This window comes from Nilaparvata lugens, chromosome 13, assembly GCF_014356525.2.
Source record: "Nilaparvata lugens isolate BPH chromosome 13, ASM1435652v1, whole genome shotgun sequence".
Classification (NCBI taxonomy): domain Eukaryota; kingdom Metazoa; phylum Arthropoda; class Insecta; order Hemiptera; family Delphacidae; genus Nilaparvata; species Nilaparvata lugens.
In genome coordinates this window covers 7867389-7890101 of record NC_052516.1, presented here as the reverse complement: position 1 = coordinate 7890101, position 22713 = coordinate 7867389, and the positions used below count along the sequence as shown (strand labels likewise).

The 22713-nt window shown below is 36.3% G+C and overlaps 1 protein-coding gene across 5 annotated transcripts in view; it reads left to right on the top strand.

The window, feature by feature from the left end:
• Positions 1-22713, top strand: part of LOC111053310 (TLD domain-containing protein 2) — a 381057-nt gene that overhangs the window by 98546 nt on the left and 259798 nt on the right. For all 5 annotated transcript variants that reach the window (XM_039439705.1, XM_039439706.1, XM_039439709.1 and 2 more), the window contains exon 2: positions 11279-13040. In XM_039439705.1, coding sequence (XP_039295639.1) covers positions 12706-13040 — 335 coding nt within the window. In that variant the 5' untranslated portion in view covers positions 11279-12705. The remainder of the gene's footprint in view (positions 1-11278; positions 13041-22713) is intronic.

Here is a 22713-nt window from a genome sequence, read left to right as displayed (position 1 = left end):
TCTTCTCCTCCCTCTTCTCGTTCATCTTCTTCTCCTCCCCTTCTCGTTCATCTTCTTCTTTTTCTCCTTTTACTTTTCCTTCATCTCCTCCCTCTCCTTCTCCTTCTCCTTCTTTTCTCCATCTCCTCCCCCTCCTCCTTCTCTTTCATCTTTTTCTCCTTCCATTTTCCTTCATTTCCTTCTCCTTCTTCTTCTTCTTCTTCTTCTTCTTCTCCATCTCATTCTTCTTCTCCATCTCGTTCTTCTTCTCCTTCTCCTTGTCCTTCATAATCATCATCAACATGATGATGATCCGTTTTTTTGCAGTTCTTTCTCAAATTCTTTCTATCTCTTCTCCTCTAGTAGAGACTCTTATAATATCATCCTCTCATCATATTCTTTTTGCCTCTTGGCCAGAAAATTCTTCCGAAATTTTCTCTCTTTTCTAGTAGAGACTCTAACTTCATCTCCTCAGTCCCTAGAAAAAAAATCCAACATCATTTTTCTGCTCTCCTAAACGCTTTAGCCATCTCCATAGAAACGGTTATCGCTCAACTGAAAACGAGTTACTTACTGTGCGTCAAAAAGGTTTCTTTCTCAGTATTTGGGTGAAGGAAAAGTAGCATTTTCCTCTAAGAAAAAATAGGGTGTCCACATCTTCAAAAAGGAGATAAAAAATTAGCAGTTCCCAATAATTAAAATCAGCTGTTCCTCCATGAAAAATTAGATGTCCACATCTTCAAAAAATAGGAGTTTCCTTTATGAAAAATAGTATCAGTTCCCGATCATTGGAAGTGACAGTTCCCTCTATGAAGAAATATTTATTATCTCCCTCTTCAAAAGTAGCAGTTACCCTCATGAAATAGTAGCAGTTCTCAATATAGAACCCTTACCTGCCATATAGGGCTTTAGACACTCACCTCTCTGATATATCTAAAAAACAACCTCAACACATGGAATATGAATGAAAGGTTTCACAAAAATATTTTCCCCGTCAAGTAAAGAAAAAAACCCGATGGATACCGTATTCTTCACTGAAAATCCCTCTCAAACTTGAAGTGAAACAGAAGATATCTTTCGGCCCAGCTAACATGCGTAACCCCACAAATATAGGTATAGTTAGGTATTAAAGGGTAGGCTTCTACATGCACATTTTTCTGTATCTATAGATATACCCAACTATATAAGTACAAATACAGGTATAGTGAGGAGTGAATAGGTAGGCTTATACATGCACATCCATGTGTATCTATAGATATACTCTAGCATATAAGTACAAATACAAGTATAGTGAGTGGTGAATAGGTAGGCTTCTACATGCACATTCATCTGTATCTATAGATATAACTTACATATATGCATAGTAGGCTTATAGGGGATCGAGGTTGGGTTTTCCCGGGAGAAAAGCAGTCGAGTTAGCCATTATTTTAAACAGGCGGACCAGAGATAACCTAGCATTTTTCTGACTCAACGCCGAGTCCCAAAGCTGTTTCCCGTTCTAAGGCTACATTTTTCACACACCCTGAGTCCTCCCTATGTTTCATATATTGTGCAGATGTTACTAGTCAGAGTTTTATTATATTTTTGTGGGTTGAATCTTACTTTTTGAAATTATTATTGAATAATTATCTATACTATAATAAAGGAAAGAGCTGGCTTATACACGTACGGGATAGGAATATTATGTTTGACGCATCATCACGTCTCAACTACTGGACTGATTAACTTGATATTTTGCATATAGATTCTTAACTAGTAGTTCTGTGAACAGTAGACCTCAGGCAGTTTTCTCATCCAAGTATCTGATATCATTTGTTTGAAATGTTAACAAACTCAGTTCACGTTTGAATTTGTATTCCAAATGATATAATTCATCCAGTTCCGTGATAATCTTTGATGAAAATTAATTTTTCACAATCAAAAATATTATAATTTCTTCAACATTATCTAGTTCGTTTGATTACATTTAATCAAATCTAATATTGGCGTATGAATCAGGCTCCTTTTTCCTTTCATATAATCTTTGAGATGCAAAATTTCCAAAAACCCTGTATATACGTCGACGCGCAATTTAAGAAGGAACATACCTGTCAAATTTCATGTAAATCTATTACCACGTTTCGCCGTAAATGCGCAACATATAAACATTTAAACATTAAGAGAAATGCCAAACCGTCGACTTGAACCTTAGACCTCACTTCTCTCGGTCAACAATCTTCTATTATATACTAGTAGTTCTGTGAACAGTATACTTCACACAGTATTCTCATCCACAAGTACCTGATTGAAACTATAGACCTTATGGAAATACAGCAATAGACTGGCTTCTCCACACATCTGTGTAATCACTTGTCAGCTGATTTATGATTAATAATTCTATAGTCTGATTTTTATTCTAATATTGGCGTATGAAGGAGGTTCCTTTTCTCTTTCATATTATCCTTGACATGCAAAATTTCCAAAAACCTTGTATATACGTCGACGCGCAATATTAAAAAAGGAACATACCTGTCAAATTTCATGAAAATCTATTACCGCGTTTCGCCGTAAATACGCAACATTTACACATTAAGAGAAATGCCAAACCGTCGACTTAAATCTTAGACCTCACTTCGCTCGGTCAACTATAATAAAGGAAAGAACTGGCTTATACACGTACGGGATAGGAAAATTATGTTTGACGCATCATCACGTCTGAACTACTGGACTGATTAATTTGAAATTTTGCATATAGATTCTTAATTAACCAGGAATGGTTGAAGGCCTATTTTCAATTCTTCAAGATTTCTTTACGTCAAGTTTTCAGACCTTTGCGGAGCACGGGTTTCCTGCTAGTATAAAATACAATATCGGGGACCGAGCTCCGCTCTGGAGTACAAAAGCATGAAAAATTTATTACGAAAGAAGAAATTATAATAACATTTATAACATTCATACAGAAATGTTCTACCTAATCACAGTAAATTGAGATTAATTCCCAGAGGAATGCAAACATTTCCCTCACAAAGGCCCAGTTGCATAAAAGCCGGTTAAATTTTAATACTGATTAACTTAACGTGAACCAAATCAGAGAAGACCATTCCAAAATGATGGATCTACTGGAATTAATCAGAATTGAAAATAGCCCGGCTTTTTTGCAACCGGCACTAAGTACCTGATTGAATGATTACAAAAGTTCAACAGCTGAGTCATAATTTTGACACAGTCCCACACACATGAACTCGCTCACTCACTTCCATCACCAACAGACGACGAAATAATTATTATCAGCTTTTTTCCAAGGATGTATAATAATTATCCTTTTAATGTCCCTTCAGCGAGTTTTCTCAGGGATGAGACCTAGTGCAATCGAATCTTTCTATTATAAACCTACTATGTTCTGAATTTCGTGAGAATCGTTAGAGCCGTTTTTGAGATCCGGTGCAATACAAACATGTGAACATCTAAACATCCAAACATTAAAAACATCTAAACATATTAACAGAAGCTGCCCGTTTAATAGTATAGGATGTCATATAGGATGTTTAAATGTATGTCATACACATTTATGAACAAGCTCTGAAACATTTTCAAAATATGTCAAGAAATGTCATGGAAAACATACTGTTTCTGATTATATTATTTTCCCTTCAATCTCTGAAACTGAAGGTTCATATCACTTTCTACAAGAGAGCATTCGTACTGATGTTTGAAGGACTCCACAAAAATAATTATAGAAGTACAGCAAAACTCTGCAATAATATTGTATTGTATCGATAGTCAGACGGATCGATTCTCGAACAAACGGAGAAATTCCAAACAATTTCGGTACTTGAGAATTTTTCCAGCTGTCAGAGATAGTATCCAGACAAATTTTGACAACAGAATTCTCCGATGGAGCGAAATTCCGCGCAAACATGTTGACCTACATTTTCCAGCCGGGAAAGCGGGGGAAAATTGTAGGTGACGCGTGGAAAATATTCGAGTAGTTGTTTGTCGAAAAGTTTCGTTGTAAAACGTAGTTGTGAAAAGCGTCCGAAGTTTGTCGGGTGGAATTTTCCTGAATTTTCCAGTAAGCACACCACTTGTTTACCACTAGATGCCAGTTGGAGGAGGAATGAGAGAGAGGAGTAGATGAGGGTGGAAAGAGTGAAAATTAGGGGAAAATAGAGATTGGGAATACAGAAAGAGAGATAAAGAGAATGACAGAGAGATGAATAGTGGGGGAACAGAGGAGAGAAATAAGAGTAAATTCTATATAGATGCGATTTGGAGGATGTCGGCAAAGAGAGAAGAGGAAGAGGGGTTGTGCAGAGGAGGAGGGGTTGTGCAGAGGAGGAGGAGAAAAGGAGCAAGAGGAGGGAGTGGAAATTAGGGGAAAATATAGATTGGGAAGACAGGACGAGATAGAGAAATAGCGATGGAGAACCAGGGGGAAGAAAGAAGAAGAGAAATAAGAGTGAATCTATATAGATACGATTTGGAAGATGGTAGCAAAGAGGGATGAGGGGGAGATGGTAGGGGGAGGAGGAGGGAAAAGTGGTAAGGAGATGAGAAGAGAAGTGATAGATAGATGAAGGGCGAGAGAGTGAATGGGGAAGAATAGAGGTTAGAAAGAAATGAAGAGAAGGAGTGGATGGAGGAGAAGCATGTGATGAAGGTGGAGATATGAGAGAAGGGAAAATAGTGAGAAAGTAGAGAAGAGAGAATAAGCATGTGTGAGAGAGAGAATGTGAGGAGAATAGCGGTGAGAGGAGAGGAAACAGTAATAAGATAAAAAAGCAAGAGCAAGAAGTTGGGGTGAAAATAATGGAATGTCATAAGAAGCCTCCGATCTAAGAAAGCATAATAAGAAGGAAATGATAGTATGATGAAATTGAATTATTGGTTCTAAGGGCCGGTTTCCGAGCTTGGGGGGGATTTAGCTAAGTTCTAGACTTTAAACAGCTGGAGTTAGAAAATTAGCTTCCCTAGTCGCAGTTTTCATTTTCTCATTTCTATAATTGGAAACTTTTACCCTTGACGAAATTGAACATTTCTAAATAATTTAAAATAGCTGAAACTTTACACTATTTTTTCTTTATTTTATTTTGTGTTTAATTTTCTAGTTTTTTTGAAATTTAATTTGAACGTGACTTTGACAATGACTTTGACGACTACGCGCCGTTTCGGAAAACCAATTTTCTTACTCCAGCTGTTTAAAGTCTAGAACTTAGCCAAGTCCCGAGCTCAAAAACCGGTCCTAAGTAATCGAAAAGCACTCCAAATCAAAACGTAGCAACAATCGATAGGGAAATGAATATAGTTTCAGAGTGAAAAAATACAAAATATAAAACAGCAGAAGCAAGATAATTAAGGAATACAATGATAAATAGATAAAAAAAATAGAGGATTCATAAATATACAAGGAACAGACAGACAAAGACGAGAAGAAGCAAAATACAAAGATAAGGATAGAGCAGTGTTTGCCCACACATGGACTCTATCTCCACTCTAGACGTATCTAAATGGATACTAAGTAAAAAACTCAGCTCAACTCTCTGAATGTTCAAACCATAATATGATAAAAAGTGAGGAAGATCTGTTTACATACTTTTACCCAAAATAGAAAAGAAAAACGAAAACTCGAAAGGAAACAGCGTATAATGGGGCTCTTTAGATAAGACCCAGTTGCCTGAAGAAGGAGAATGAGAAGGCGGGGGAAGATGAAAAAGAAGAAGAAGAAGAAGAAGGAGAAGAAGAAGAAAAAGAAGAAGAAGAAGAAAAAGAAGAAGAAGAAGAACGGAGTAGAAAAAGAAGAAGGAGGAATAGGAGGAGGAGAAGAAGATTATGATGATAAAGGAGAAGAAGAAGAGGAAGAAGAAGATGATTATGATGATTAAGAAGAAAGTATTGGAGAAGGAGGAAGAAGAGGAAGAGGAGGAGAGAGTGGTAGGAAGAATGGGGAAGAGAAGAAAAAATCGTAAAATTCTTTGTGTAATCAGAGAGTTTTTGGAGAAGTAAACCAAGGGTAGAGTTTTGAACTTATCGGAAGTTTTAAATTTCTGTTTTGGAAAGATGATAATAATAATAATAATTGGAGAAAGGTTGGAGAGTGTAAAGTGGTCTCGTTAGTGTGAAAGAGAGAGAGAGAAAGAGAAAATGAGAGAGAGAATGTGATTGTGTGATTGAGAGAGAGAGAGAGAGAGAGAGAAATTGACAAAGAGATGTGAAAGAGTGAGAGAATGTGATTGTGTGATTGAGAGAGAGAGAGATTGACAAAGAGATGTGAAAGAGTGAGAGAATGTGATTGTGTGATTGAGAGAGAGAGAGACAAAGAGAGTGTTATGAGAGAGAAAATAGTGGAAGATTGAAATGAAGAATAGAGTGAGAGAATAGAATAATGAGTTAAGGGGAGTCGATAAGAGGACCTCCGTGGTGATTTTTCAAAGAGTGGCGTAGCAAATGTTTGTACTTTCAAGCATTCTTGGCATCCGATTTGAGTAAACAAATATTTGTATTTCAGTAAGCTCTTACTGGAGAGAGGCTATTTTTGCTCCAGATTGAGTGAAGGACTTGCAGTTTGTGTATTTTTTAAGAGCACTAAGATTGTATGACGTGATTCATTTTGAAAGTCTTCAAAACTGAATCTGACCGTGATATGTTAAGAGGTAAAGTTTATCTACATTATACTAGTAGTTCTGTGAACTGTAGACCTCGCGCTCAGTAATTTACATTGACCTGTTGTTATGTTTTCTCAAAAATTAATTGACTGAGCGAAGTGAGGTCTAAGATTCAAGTCGACGGTTTGGCATTTCTGTTTAAATGTTTAAATGTTTATATGTCGAAGGCCCAGTTGCACAACAGCCGGTTAAATTTTAACCGTGATTAATTTCGCGAGAACCAATCAGAGAAGGCGTTTTTGAAGAGACGGCTTCTCTGATTGGTTCTCGTGGAATTAATCACGGTTAAAATTTAACCGACTGTTGTGTAACCGGCACTATATGTTACGTATTTACGGCGAAACGCGGTAATACATTTTCATGAAATTTGACCGGTATGTTCCTTTTTTAATTGCGCGTCTACGTATATACAAGGTTTTTGGAAATTTTGCATTTCAAGGATACTATTAAGGAAAAAGGAGCCTCCTTCATACGCCAATATTAGAGTAAAAATCAGACTATAGAATTATTCATCATAAATCAGCTGACAAGTGATTACACAGATGTGTGGAGAAGCCAGTCTATTGCTGTATTTCCACAAGGTCTATAGTTTCAATCAGATACTTGTGGATGAGAATACTGTGTGAGGTCTACTGTTCACAGAACTACTAGTTAATAATTTATCAATTTTAAATGTCTAGAAAAAATCCTTAATAAACATAGAGCTTTCTGTCCTATCGTACCGTGACGTGTCGTCTCGGAATGTGAGTGTGAGCGCTGTTATCAGGTCTGGCTGCAACTGTCTACAACTTTGATGGAAAGATACATTGTCAAGATATTCGATGTTTTTGAACGGGTAGTATTATAGTCAACTGTCTAGTAACGTTGATGGAAAGATACATTTTCAAGATATTCGATGTTTTTGAACGGGTAGTATTATAGTCCACTGAACAGCTGATTTATGATGAATTTATTCTATAGTCTGATATTTACTCTAATATTGGCGTTCCTTTTTCCCTTTATCTTTGAAATACGAAATTTCCAAAAACCTTGTTTAAACTTCGACGCGCAATTTAAAAAGGAACATACCTGTCAAATTTCATGAAAATCTATTACCGCGTTTCGCCGTAAATACGCAACATATAAACATTTAAACATTTAAAAACATTTAAACATTAAGAGAAATGCCAAACCGTCGACTTGAATCTTAGACCTCACTTCTCTCGGTCAACAATCTTCTATTATATACTAGTAGTTCTGTGAACAGTAGACTCCACACAGTATTCTCATCCACAAGTACCTGATTGAAACTATAGACCTTATGGAAATACAGCAATAGACTGGCTTCTCCACACATCTGTGTAATCACTTGTCAGCTGATTTATGATGAATAATTCTATAGTCTGATTTCTAATCCAATATTGGCGTATGAAGGAGACTCCTTTTTCTTTTTATATTATCTTTGAAATGCAAAATTTCCAAAAACCTTGTTTAAACGTCGACGCGCAATTTAAAAAGGAACATACCTGTCAAATTTCATTAGAATCTATTACCGCGTTTCGCCGTAAATGCGCAACATATAAACATTCAAAAACATAAGAGAAATGCCATACCGTCGACTTGAATTTCAGACCTCACTTCGCTCAGTCAACAATCCTCTATTATGTATATATATATATATATATTATATATATATATATATATATATATATATATAAAAGCGAAATGGCACTCATTCACTGACTGACTGACTGACTCACTCACGCACTCACTCACTCGCAGAACTAAAAATCTACCGGACCAAAAACGTTCAAATTTGGTAGGTATGTTCAGTTGGCCCTTTAGAGGCGCACTAAGAAATCTTATGGCAATATTTTAACTCTAAGGGTGGTTTTAAGGGTTTAACGTTTGTCTTTTAGCATGTATATTCTTCTTATTCTCTTAATTATAATTGAAAAATGTCCATACCATATGTTAATATAGAACTATAATCTAGAGAGAGTACCTCTTCGAAACAGTTGTTCTGGTAACTAAATTAATAATTTTGTCAGGTTGGCATTAAGTTGAGTTGACTTTGTTAGGTTGGCTCCAAGTTGAAGATTGAAATGCATTTATCGCGGAAAAATAGATTGTACACTGCTACTTTAATCAGAGCTATTACTGGGAATATTATATTATAAGCCGTCAGGCTCTTTCGCTCGCCATATCCGTTTAGCCAGACGTTTAGTCTGGACCCCCGACTGGATCGTCCTAACATATGATAAAAATGCTCAAATGAAAAATGCTGACCTCATTCTTGGACGATCCAGCTGGGGGGTCCAGGGGGCGGAGCCTCCTGGCTAGACGGATATGGCGAGCGAAGCGAGCCTGACGGCTAGTTATATATAAATATAATTAAGGGAAGAATTGGCATATACACGTACGGGATAGTAAATTGTTTGTAACACATTCTTTCGAGTGATATTTTCTTTAAAATTTGCATACTACGTTTCAGAAATGAATTCGTTTCCACAGATGCACTCATTGTACAAACCTACCATCCAACCAATCATCTCTCCATTGTTATCTATGACAAGGCTACCACATCATTATTTACAGATTCTGAATAGAGAAAAATTTACTTTTTTAACGGCAAAAATAGTATCGTAATGAATGGAACACGTAGAAAAATTGTGACATTTCAATTACACGCTGCAATTTCCAAAGTGATTTGAAATACTCAAGTAAACGTGACATTGTCTGAATTGGGCAAATTTGTTTTCTAAGGCTGTTTAAGAAAAATGTTTGAGACAAGCACAAAAATAATGAAAGAAACAAAATAAATTAGAAACAAAGTAATGAAAGCCTCATGTAATCCAATGCTAATTTCATTTGAGTGTCGCCCGGATGATACACATACAAACTGGCCCGGATGAATTATTCATTTCTGGTGAATAATTCACCCGGATCTTGTCGTCGCCGAGGTCTGGCTGAATTTGAATATGATATTAGACTCATCGGGCGGTTAACTAGAATACTGATAAATCGTTTCACAATGCAAATGGAGCGCGTGCTATGAATGCAATCAGTTGGAATATTGTATTGGTGACAGTTCTACATAGCCGGGAAAGTGTGAAATATTGTTTTGTTTGTAGAGAAATCCCTCTGTTTTCTGGAATGAAATAGAAATCATCAGTACCCTTCCTTATTTCAATTGAATTCATTTTTCTCTTCTTCCTTGTGAACATCACTTCGATTCGCTATACGGGAGAGAGGGAATTTTTAAAGCAAGTCAAATATTTTTTAATTGTCACCGTTAATTTTTTGGATTGAAATAATAATCATATGTCTTCTTCTTCTGGTGCCTATCCGTTACCGAATGTTGGCAATCATTCTGGCAATTATAACCTTGTTGACAGCCGCTCTAAAAAGTTCCGGGGTGGACACTGCAAACCATGTTCTCAATTTCTTTAACCAGGAAATTCGTCTCCTACCAACACCTCTCCTGCCAAGAACTTTATCCTGATACTCCAATTTTCGTCTCTTGACAGTGTACATTATTTCCGTCTTCTTACTGAGTTTTTGAAGAACCCTGTTGTTGGAAATTTTGTCCATCCATGATATTTTCAGGATTCGTCTATAGGTCCACATCTCGAACGCTTCAAGCTTCTTTGTTGTTGTTCCAGTCAGGGTCCAAGACTCAACTCCATATAACAAAATGGAAAATATATAACAACGGAGGAGTCTAATTTTCTGTTCAAATCATATGTACCCGTCTTTATTCCAATTCTATTCATTTGTCTCTGTTTTTCTTTGTGCACTGCGATTCGCATGACGTAACGGGAGCGGTAGAATTCGAACAGTGGTTAAATCGCTGAAATTGTCGCCGTCTTGCGAATTTTAGTAGTTCAGCACAAGGCTAAAGTCTGTGCTTTTACATGAACACGACGAATTATTTAGGTGTAGAGCATTATTTAGTTGCAATATATTATTATTATAGAGAACAGTTGAAAAGAAATAAACTCCTTCAAGTATCTTTTTAATAATAATATTTTATAAAAGCACATAGCCATCCACAAGTGTCTAATTGGTATGATATTTCCTGGTAGATTTAGAGCTCGGAACCAATTTCAATGATAGCCTAGTCTTTATCAAGCAGAGCAAATCTATTTCCTGGTGGTTCAGAATCCACCTAAAGATGTATCATCTCTCATCCATTCAAGCCTAAAGCTCATGAGAAGATCAACCCCAGTGTAATCTGTATGTATAGGCTGTAACTTCCCTGTAGTACGAAAGTTGATAATAATAATAATAATTTCATCTCTCATTCATCCAATAGTAAAGATGATGCTATATTTTCTATAATATCTATAAATATTTTATATTTTTCATTGTTCATTTATTCATCCCATTCAATTAAAAAATACGTAGTGGAATATACACAAGTTTCTAACTTGTCTGTCTTTTACTGTTTCTAACACAAGTTTGGGAAATATTGCCCAAATTTACAGGTGGTGTCCTAAATTTATGTTTATGCCTCTATATGTTCATTATTATTCAATATCTTGTATTATTCCATTGAGTTCCATTTTCTATTATCTTGTTTTTTCACTTCTTTGTTCTGATTTGCTTTTCATTTGATCCAACGTTTTGTTTTATTTCATTTTAGTTACATTTTGTTTTTATTTTCTATTTTCTAGCATCCCTCCATGGTCATCGCTTCAGAGATCATCCTCCAACGAATAATGGTGCCGTAGGAGAAGAAGAAGCGAAAGAGAAACAACAACGAAAGAAAACAAAACTAGTCAACAACAATGTCACTATCTATGGAATCTGAGAAGAAGAAGAAAAAGAAAATATTTTGCGACAACTTTGGGTTTAAAATTTCTATAATAAACTAAGTGCGCTATAGATCAGTGCTGTTTCAGTGTTTAATGTGAGTGGATAGGAAAATACATAAAATATTCACCGCGTTTATTCGAAAAAAATCTGCAGCTCATTTTATCTAGGAATTTTTGTATTGAAATTTCTAGTCAGGTTTTCAATTAGGGAACTTTCATATCCTGAACTTTTAATTTTATTTCAAATTTTATCCTGTGAATCTCAACTTGGGGAAGTCTGACAAATTTTGTTTCAAGTTCAAACATTGAATTTGTTCTATAATTGACAAACTTAAGATTAGAATGTAGGATCGTTCTGCTTTATTTTGAAATTTTGACTACCAGTTCCTGACCAAAGAAAAAAGTAATATTTTGAATCTCGGACTCGTTATAGGAAATAATTTTATGTATTTGACAAATTACTGCTTTAGAACAAACGAGCATTTTTATAGTATCTTATTCAATTTTTGACTTTTCACCGGTCTGACTAAACTTAAAACTGAGAGTGACATCTCGAAGTTTGAAAGATCGAACATTCACTGATCTCTAATCTCAAACGAACCAAGATTAAAATCCCACAGACTAAAATACACCTAGGATATATTCGAAACTGAGTTTAACTTAACTAAGATCTTCGAAAAAGAACGAACCAAGTTTCTTTGGATTCAAAACTTCCATCTAAAATCTAATATTCGAAACTGAATAAAACCTGAAACTAGCCAAGTTTGAGATTTTGGAATTAGAGCAAATTTGGTAGAGTGAACCAAGGTTTCCAGGATATTAAACTCTCAAGTTTCAAAACTAAACCAAGATCGTTAAAACCTGAAGGTTCTTATCAGGTACTTGAATCATAATAATCAATGATTTCTGGATGTGGAATTCTTCTAGCATATAATATTTGAAAAAGAATAGAAACCTAATCGAAGCAACATCTCCATACTAAAACAAATTAAAACGATTGAAGGTTCGTTGGATTCAAATCATTCATCTAGGATACAATATTTGAAACAGAATAGAAACCTAATCGAAGCAACATCTCCGAACTAAAACGAATTAAAACGATTGAAGGTTCTTTGGATACAAATCATTCATCTGAGATACAATATTTGAAACAGAATAGAAACCTAATCGAAGCAACATCTCCGAACTAAAACGAATTAAAACGATTGAAGGTTCTTTGGATACAAATCAATCTAGGATAGTACTGAATCAAAGTTTAATAGACCCACCTCAACTTAGGAGCCAAAATGGACACCGAAGTGTATATCCACCGCTCCACCAGCTCCAACAACAACAACGCGCCCCCGGTCTCCACGAAGAAACGGTGGAGTATATCAACCGCCTCCACCGCCTCCTCGCTGGACCGTCTCGACGAGGAAGGACCGCCCCTTTCCTCCTCGCTGCGGCCCCCACTGCCGCCCCCGGGCTCGGCCGGAGGCAGACGCAAGTCATGGCATGTGGGGCGGCTGGACTATCGCAAGCGGAGGAAGGCTAGTGCCCAGGGTGACGAGCCGCCCCCGGCTAACAGACAGAAACGACACTCGTGGTGGACTGTCTTTCTACCTGAGCATTTTGGAAGCAGGTTCGTTTAAATTTTTTCTGTTCTGTTTTTTTTTTTTAATTATTCGTTAATTCGTTTCACTTTTTTATATTTTGTTTTCTTAATTAAATTTATTCGTTTCACTTTTTTCTATTTTGTTTTCTTAATTAAATTTATTCGTTTCTCATTCACTGTGGAGATACTAAGAAAGATGGCAACAAAATGTTCCCCCCAACAAATCCAAATTTGTCGTCAACTTGTCAAAATCATTGTTTTCAACAAATAATGCTTTGTTCCCCACTCAGTGTGAGAAACACTGAGAAAATTGCAAATCCCTCCGCTTTCTAGGCAAAAGATTGACAATTTTTTTTCCAATTCAACTTGTTTTCTACAAAGAATTTGACTAGGCTACTTTTTTTGTTCAAAACTATTTTTGGACGACATTTTGTTTCAGTGTAAACGCAGCTCGTTAAAGTATCTTTTCAATTTCCAAATTAAGTTTTTTGTTTGTTCCGTTACAACCAGTTTCTTTCATTAATTTAATCACAGATCATGATATAAATATGACTGAAGACAGCAACAGGCTTGGAACAAAACTTCTTTCCTCTCAAATTTCATAAACTCTTAAATTTACGTTAGAAATATTATAATTTCATTGTTTTTTTTATTTAATCGCAGATCATGATAAAGATATGACTAGAAGACAGCAACAGGCTTAGAACAAAACTTCTCTCTTCTCAAATTTTATAAACTCTGAAATTTCCGTTAGAAGTATTACAATTTCACTTCCAAGAATTTGAGTCCAATTCAGAAATAGAGAAACTAGAAATGTTCAATTTAGAAGCAAAATACACTCAATTTGAATTTGATTCTACACTTCTACTCGTAAAATTGACCGAGCGAAGTGAGGTCTTAGATTCAAGTCGACGGTTTGGCATTTCTCTTTATGTTTAAATGTTTTTATGTTTATATGTTGCGCATTTACGGCAAAACGTGGTAATAGATTATCATGAAGTTTAACAGGTATGTTCCCTTTTTAATTGCGCGTCGACGTATATACAAGGTTTCTGGAAATTTTGCATTTGAAGGATAATAAAGAAGAAAAAAGGAGCCTCTTTCATACGCCAATATTAGAGTGAAAATCAGACTATAGTATTAATCATCATAGATCAGCTGACAAGTGATTACACAGATGTGTGGAGAAGTCAGTCTATTGCTGTATTTCCATAAGGTCTATATTTTCAATCAGGTACTTGTGGATGAGAATACTGCATGAGGTCTACTGTTCACAGAGCTACTAGTGTTTAAAATGTCATAAGTGGGCTAAACGGGGTAAGTTCATGTGCGTGCGTAAATGTATTTCGCTGTCCTTTATGGAAAAAATGTCACAAGAGGATGTTTTAATCCAAAAAAAAAAAAATACATCAGCCAACTAACTCACTTCCATCACAGCTAATGATGTTAGAAAATTAATGGTCCAAGTATAATAGTAGGAAGAAAAAAAAAGTAAATTCGTATGGCTTTTGTTGGTGGGGAGTCCCTTGCGGGAAGGTCCCACCGCCTGAATATATAATTTAAGCCGTCAATGGGCCTTACGACTGTCATACTTCAGCCGAGACCGACAGTTTAACGTGCCCATCCGATAACACGGGAGTGATCTGGTTAAAAAACTAGGAGGAAGAGAAATTGATGAACGTTATCATACTAAACAAATACTGTAGAAATAATATTATCTACTCATGAAGTATTTCTATTTTTATCTTGAATAGTAGCAAATCATGTTCTCCTCTCAATCTACCTTCTCCTCCATCGCCTTCTCCTCCTTCCTCCTCCTTTTCCTCCTGCTCACCAACCAACATCCTTTATCCTGAGCAGACATCGTCCTACATCCATTGTCTCCCTGGCTTTATGTATTCAGACCTCAGACATCAGTGATGCATTGAATTCGAGCAACTCATGACGTTTGAAACTCATGAGCTTTTCGAAAATACGGTCTGCATTTTCCCCCCGAAGAAAAGTTGGAGGCTACACTGGAAGAAAAGAAAGGAAGTAGATCGAGAAGAAGGTGATGGAGAAGGAGGGGGAGGAGAAGAAAACGAAATAGAAGATGTAGAAGCCTTTAAGACAAGACGAACACAAGTAGAAGAAAAAGAAGAAGAAGAAGAAGGAGATGAGGAGGAAGAAGAAGAAGGAGATGAGGAGGAAGAAGAAGAAGAAGAAGAAGAAGAAGCAGAAGAAGAAGAGAAGATGAGGTGAAGAAGAAGAGAAGATGAGGTGAAGAAGATGAAGAAGAAGAAGCAGAAGAAGAAACGAAACGAAATAGAAGATGTGGAAGCCTTTAAGAAAAGACAAGTAGATGATGATGATGATGATGATGATGAAAAAAAGAAGAAAAAGTGAACGCTTTTGAAGAAGAAGAAGAAGAAGAAGAGGAAGAAGAATAAGATGAGGAGGAAGAATAAGAAGAAGAAGCAGCTAAAGAAGAAGAAGGTGAGGAGGAGGAAGAAGATGAGGAGGAGGAAGAAGGAGAAGAAGAAGAAGAAGAATTAGAAGAAGATGAGGAGGAAGAAGAAGAAGAGGGAGAGGAAGGGGATGTGAAGGAGTAGTAGGAGAAGAAGGAGTTGGTGAAGGAGCAGAAGGAGGAGGAGGAGGAGGAGCAAGAGGAGGAGGAGGAGGAAGAGGAGGAGGAGAAGGATGAGACGTATTGAGTTTTGTGTGTCGGAAGCGAACCAGGAACAATAGACTGGAATAGGAGATACAGTGGTAGGAATTTTCTCAACACAATGGCTTGCTTGCCTTCTGACAAAACTCTTCTTTTGCTTGGCGTCTTGTCTTGCAGTTTCCATCATATTTTTCCCCTTCTTCCTCTTCTTTTTCTTTCACTCCTCCATCATCTTCAAGAGTTTCTTTTTCTTCTTATTCTTGTCTTGTTTCTTCTACTTCTGATACTACTGCTTGTTATACTTCTTTATCATACTCTACTGCTTCTTCTTCTTCCACTTCTTCTTTATTCTATAAAGTATTCTCCTAAGAATATTTTCTTATTTCACTTCGTCATCATCTTCTATTGTATCTTCTTTTTCTTCTTCTTATCAAGTCTTAGCGCTTCATCAACGTCTTCTTCCTTCTCTTTTTCTACCTCTCATCATCGTCTACTGCTTCGCTTTTTCCTTCTTGTCGTGGCTTACACACTTCTGCTTTCTTATTTTCCCTTTTTATATTCTCTTCTACTGCTTCTTCTCCTTCTTCTTCATCTTGTCTTGTCTTACACTCTTCTACATCATCTTTTCTCTCCTCCTACACCTTCATCACCTCATAATGTTCTCCCTATTTTTTACCCTTGTCTTGTCTCACTTGCTCCTTCGACATCTTTCCCTTCTCCTTCTCCATCATCTTCTACTGCTTCTTCTTCTTCTTCTTGTTCCTCTCTTCTTCTTGTTACTCTCTTCTTGTTCATCTCTTCTCCTTGTCCATCTATTCTTCACCATCCTCCTGCTCCTCCTCCCTCTCCGTTTTTTCCATCTCCTCCACTTAGTCTGCCGTCTCTCTCTTCTTTTTGTTTGAGTAGCTTTCTCGCCTCTTTTGCCGAGATAACAATGTTTAAAATAAACACCACTCGTTTCTGATAAAGTTTCCAAAGAGAGAAGACAATAACTTCACCAATCCAATAGCAAGATGCTTTCATTTTTCTTCATTGTTTCAAAATAAATAAGTGATGCTTGTCAATAATTTAGTCCCAATCTATAATAAAACTCTCTGTAAGATAAAATAGATGAATTGAGAATTTCCAGTACTTGATAAATTTTTCTTGAAAGTGCGTTTTTTTCAAAAGCTCCATTAACTGTCAATTATTACCATAGAGTGGCTTCAAGCTTGCAAGTTTTATCCTATTACATTAAGCGATCAATTTCTGTATATCTGTTCATATTTTTATATCTAATTATTATTCAACGAAAATCCTAAATAAATGCTGTAAATCACCCCGAAGACTCCTGCTACTGCAGACATTGAATGCAGCTAGATGGAAATTCGATGAGAACTACTATCCAAAAATTATTTGCCAGCCCGGGAATCGAACCCGGTACCTCCCAATTGCCAGTCAGGAATGCTTACCCTTACACCAAACTGACAATCTCTGGATAGCAGCGCTCATTTTATACGAAGCCATAGCGGCCAACCAATTCCATCTGTGAATTTTGTTATCTGGTTTGGTTATTCATGTTCAATGGATCTCGAAGACGGCTCTAACGATTTTCACGAAATTTGGAATATAGTAGGTTTATGATATCAAAATTCGATTGCACTAGGTCTCATCCCTGGGAAAACTCGCTAAACGACATTAAATGGTTAATTCATCCTTGGCTGAAACAGCTGTGGATAGTAAAAAAGTGAGTGAGCGAGTGAGTATGTGAAAAATCAAAATATCGCATCCCCGAAATTCATAAGATGACATATAGCCAGCTGTGAAATATAAACACGATCATTTTAGAGAATTGTGTTCTGTTTATCAATGAATGAAAATAACGAGCGAAGCTCGGTGCCCCGATATTATGTAATGGATAAAATGTGACTTGAATTCAAGTAAACTGGACTAATGTAAACACTCCTTCAGAAATAACACCCTGTTAGCTTGAAGAAATCTTATGGGAAGAGTTTAAATATTCTTTGATCACAGTAATCTATATTTCATTTTTCTACATTGTTGAAAAACGATCTAAAAAAGTTCGGAGCTAGGAAAGGACAGCACTATCTGCTTTGTTGAATGATAGACAATTGGATATCAACACCAATGTTAATCAAATACTGCTATCATTAGTAGTTCTGTGAACAGTAGACCTCACGCAGTATTCTCATCCACAAGTACCTGATTGAAACTATAGACCTCATGGAAATACAGCAATAGACTGGCTTCTCCACACATCTGTGTAATGACTTGTCAGCTGATTTATTATGAATAATTCTATAGTCTGATTTTTACTCTAATATTGGCGTATGAAGGGGGCTCCTTTTTCCTTTTGTATTATCCATGAAATGCAAAATTTCCAAAAACCTTATATATACGTCGACGCGCAATTAAAAAAGGAACATACCTGTCAAATTTCATGAAAATCTATTACCGCGTTTCGCCGTAAATGCGCAACATAAAAACATTTAAACATTAAGAGAAATGCCAAACCGTCGACTTGAATCTTAGACCTCACTTCGCTCGGTCAATAACGTGGACCTTGCTATAAAGACATAGCTGAGAGTTAAATCTACTTGGAATCGTTGACCAATCACAAGACAGTGAACGGAGTCTCAAGTTGAACTTCAATATTTGAGCCGATAACTGGTGCCACCTAGTGGCAGAAATGAGAGGTACGAACAGTGTTTGAGCTGTCGACCAATGAGGAGAGAGAGTGGGCGGAGTCTCGAGTCAAGCCACTTCAATATTCCAGCCAATAGCTGCTGCTGTCTACTGGCACAATGGATAGTTAGACCTACACCTCACGTAGAAGTAGACTTGGAAGTAGAAGAATAAAATGGAGGAATGATATCAAATCAAATATATTCTCTTCAACACTACAAATTTGATGTTTATTGTACAGCATAACAGTAAATACAGTATTTAGTACTACAGTATAACATAAGCATACCATAATAAAGACTATAGTAACAATTTTGTTTGTACGATATATGATAGTAGAAGATGATGGGAAAGCCTGTAAGAAAAGACAAGACGAAAAAAAAATCTGGTGTGGCGCACTCACACAACTTTCCTTGCCGTTATGAAAATTGATCACCTGATGCTAGTGTTCCCGCGCATCTCAAGTCTACTACTATTCAATGATCTGAGCCAGCTGGTGACAAGACAATAACGCTGGAAACACACGAGGTCTGCTATCTCTTCATAGTGAATGATTTGATAGAATCAACAGTTGTCAACAGTTTGCAATAATTGAAATAATCACATTTTCTCGAATTTCGAGCTTATTTTCAATTTTAGGTGAAAATGTTACTGAACATCAATTGTAGAGATTTTCATGCTCAATCTTTCCACTTAAAATTTTCTGTTTAAATTGTATCTGAAGCTTGATAATTGGGAATCTAAAATCAAACTTTGCATAGATGGGGCGGAGCTTCTGAAATTTTTACAGATATGGGACTTGTGGCAGTTGATAGAGCTTATCAATTGGAGAAAATCGCGAAAACCCCTGTTTTTGACAACAATCAAACTTTGCATAGATGGGGCGGAGCTTCTGAAATTTTTACAGATATGGGACTTGTGGCAGTTGATAGAGCTTATCAATTGGAGAAAATCGCGAAAACCCCTGTTTTTGACAACAATCAAACTTTGCATAGATGGGGCGGAGCTTCTGAAATTTTTACAGATATGGGACTTGTGGCAGTTGATAGAGCTTATCAATTGGAGAAAATCGCGAAAACCCCTGTTTTTGACAACATTTTCGCCATTTTAGCCGCCATCTTTAATTGAATTTGATCGAAATTGTTTGTGTCGGATCCTTATAGGAAAAGGACCTTAAGTTCCAAATTTCAAGTCATTCCGTTGATTGGAAGATGAGATATCGTGTACACAGACGCACATACACTCACACACACACACACACACACACACACACACACACACACCACACACACACACACACACACACACACACACACACACACACACACACACACTCACACACACACACACACATACACATACAGACACACATACAGACCAATATCCAAAAACCACTTTTTTGGACTCAGGGGACCTTGGAACGTATAGAAATTTACAAATTGGGATACCTTAATTTTTTTCGAAAAGCAATACTTTCCTTACCTCTATGGTGATAGGGCAAGGAAAGTGATAAGAAGTAGTGAAAAATGACGAAGTGGAAAATGAAAAGGGATAGGATTTTAAGGAGTATCGAGGGAGATGAGACAAGTAACAAAGGAGAAGCAGTGGGAGATGATGAAGGAGAAGAAAAGGGAAACGATGCTGGAGAATAGTGTGAGACAAGAAAACGGAAGAAAAGGAAGGATCAGTAGAAGATGATTTACAAGATGAAGAAGAAGGAGAAGAGGAGGAAAAGGTTAAACAGAAGCGTGTAAGGCAAGACAAGGAGACAATAAGAAGTGGACGAAGAAGGAAAAGATTATGGATAGCGTGAAGAATGAAGAATGAAGACATGTAGACATGAATGTATAGTAAGGTCCACGTTATAATGACAGTGGATAAAGATAGAAAAATAGCGATGCCGATTCTCTGAATTAATTAATTATATTTCTACACCGTCAAAAACATAATTGGCATCGTTGTGGACCTAGAAATGGATAGTACCACCGGCTTTTTGTCGAATGATAGACAAGGATATCAAAACCAAAGTTGATCAAATACTGTCATTATAACGTGGACCTCACTATAGACATGTAGACATGAAGAATGATAAGTAGTATAGGATTTTGAAGAAGTGGAAGAAGAAAAGGAAAAAAACGATTGAGAACAGTGTAAGACAAGCTAAGAAGAAGAAGAAGATAAAGAAGAAGAAGAGGGAGATAATAGAGAAGCGTAAATCTTGAAGAAGTGAAAGAAGAAAAGAGATTGGTCTATTAAGATGCTTGTAAGACAAGCTAAGAAGAAGCACTTCAAAAAGGAGGAAGAAGATCAAAAAGGAGGAGGAGGAGGAGGAGGAGGAGAAGAAGAAGAAGAAGAAGAAGAAGAAGAAGAAGAAGAAGAAGAAGAAGAAGAAGAAGAAGAAGAAGAAGAAGAAGAAGAAGAACAGAAAGTCGAGCAACTAGGGAGACGATACAAGTTTTAGTTCACAATATTCATCTCTAGTTGATACAGGTCTTGTGGCATTGAATACAATACGATTCCAAGTGAAGCAAACCGTTTTGGATGAAAAGGTTTCTGCTCCAGTAAATTCGTTGCTATTTCAAATGAAAGGTTTGATTTTCGCTAAGAAGTTGTTTAGTATCATTGCTCAAGATTTTGTGAAGCCTGTGTTATATTAACAGTCATATCGTGCAACTTTCTTACGGTGGAAACGTCTTGAAATCCTCTGCCACTGTACTGATTGTAGTATTTCATTAACATTGGTTTTGATATACCAAACTTGTCTATCATCCTTGTATCATCTTTCTATCATCTTCGTATCATATTTGTATCATCTTCCTACAGTGAGGTCACGTTATAATGGCAGTATTTAATTAACATTGGTGTTGTTATCCTTGTCTATCATTCTACAAAGCAGTGCTAACCTCTTCTAGCTCCGCAAAGCTACCATATCGTTTTATAACAATGTAGAAATGTAATTAATTGACAGAATATCCAACCTCAATTATGAAAATGAATTATCCAATCATTGGAAAATATACTTTCTTGACGAATAAAATATGATAATTTATTGTTTTTAACAAGAATGAACAGTCAATCTCAAATCAGATTTACATGTATCAGTTATCTGTTACAAAAATCATACCCTCCTGTACAGCGTATAGTATCTCATTATATTATTAGGGCCGGTTTCCGAGCTCGGGATTTAGCTAAGTTCTAGACTTTAAACAGCTGGAGTCAGAAAATTGACTTTCCAAAACAAGGCGTGGTCACAGTAAATAGTTGCAGCAAAATAAATCCTTATTTCCTAATTTAGACTTTATATAATTGGAAACGCTTTTCCTTGACGAAATGAAACATAAATAATTCAAAATAGCTGAAACTTTACACCTTTTTCTCTTTATTTAATTTTGTGTTCAATTTTCTAGTTTTTCGAAATTTAATTTAATCATGACTTTGACAATGACTGTGACTACGCCCCGTTTTGGAGAGCCAGTTTCCTGACTCCAGCTGTTTAAAGTCTAGAACTTAGAATACCGAAATCCCGAGCTCGGAAACCGGCCCTCACACGCCTAAAGTTACTAGAATTTGAAAGATCTACAATTCATATTTTCCTGTGAAGTACACCTATAACCATTTTTTCTCAAAATAACTGAATTTTTAAATACATCTATCGTGTCATACCACTTAAATCTTTTATCATAAAACTCTCCTCAAAGAGTGCATCATGACAAACATATTAAGAGTTTATTCACAAAGTTGACGTGTGAAATTTATTCCTATTTGCTTGCGAACATGTTTAGCAAACTCAGAGAGCTGAAATATGAAAGTAAATGTAAAAATGATCCCCACTTGTTTTCGCAAACTCCCCACATCTCATAGATAGTGACTCTATAATTAGCAGAGCTCTGTGAAAATTCGTCTTTCTTATCAAATCTTTCAAGTTCACTAAAAACTTCAGGTTGTATTTCATTTTGTTGTTTGTTTTCGTTGAAGTAAGAAAGGGGATTAGAAAAGGTAACAAAGGTAGGGTATAAATACTATTTAAAAAGTAAAAGCTACTCATGAATTTAATGTGAACGTTTGAAATGTTTTATTGGCAGAAATAAAAAACTACAACATCTTAGAAATACATAATAAAAGCAATACAAATTTTACAACAGCCCAATATGTTTTCTAGACTTCATCCAAAACCCTGGATCCTGGACCAAAACCATTCATTCGCATATATGACAGAGACAGAGGGAGTGAATGAGAAAGAGTGAGAGATAATATATGATAGGGAGTGAATGAGATAGAGTGGGAGATGAAAAGAGACAAGAAGGGGGAGAGAATGAGAGAGAGTGAGAGATAAGAAGAGATCAATGAATGCTAGAAAAGAGTTTGACA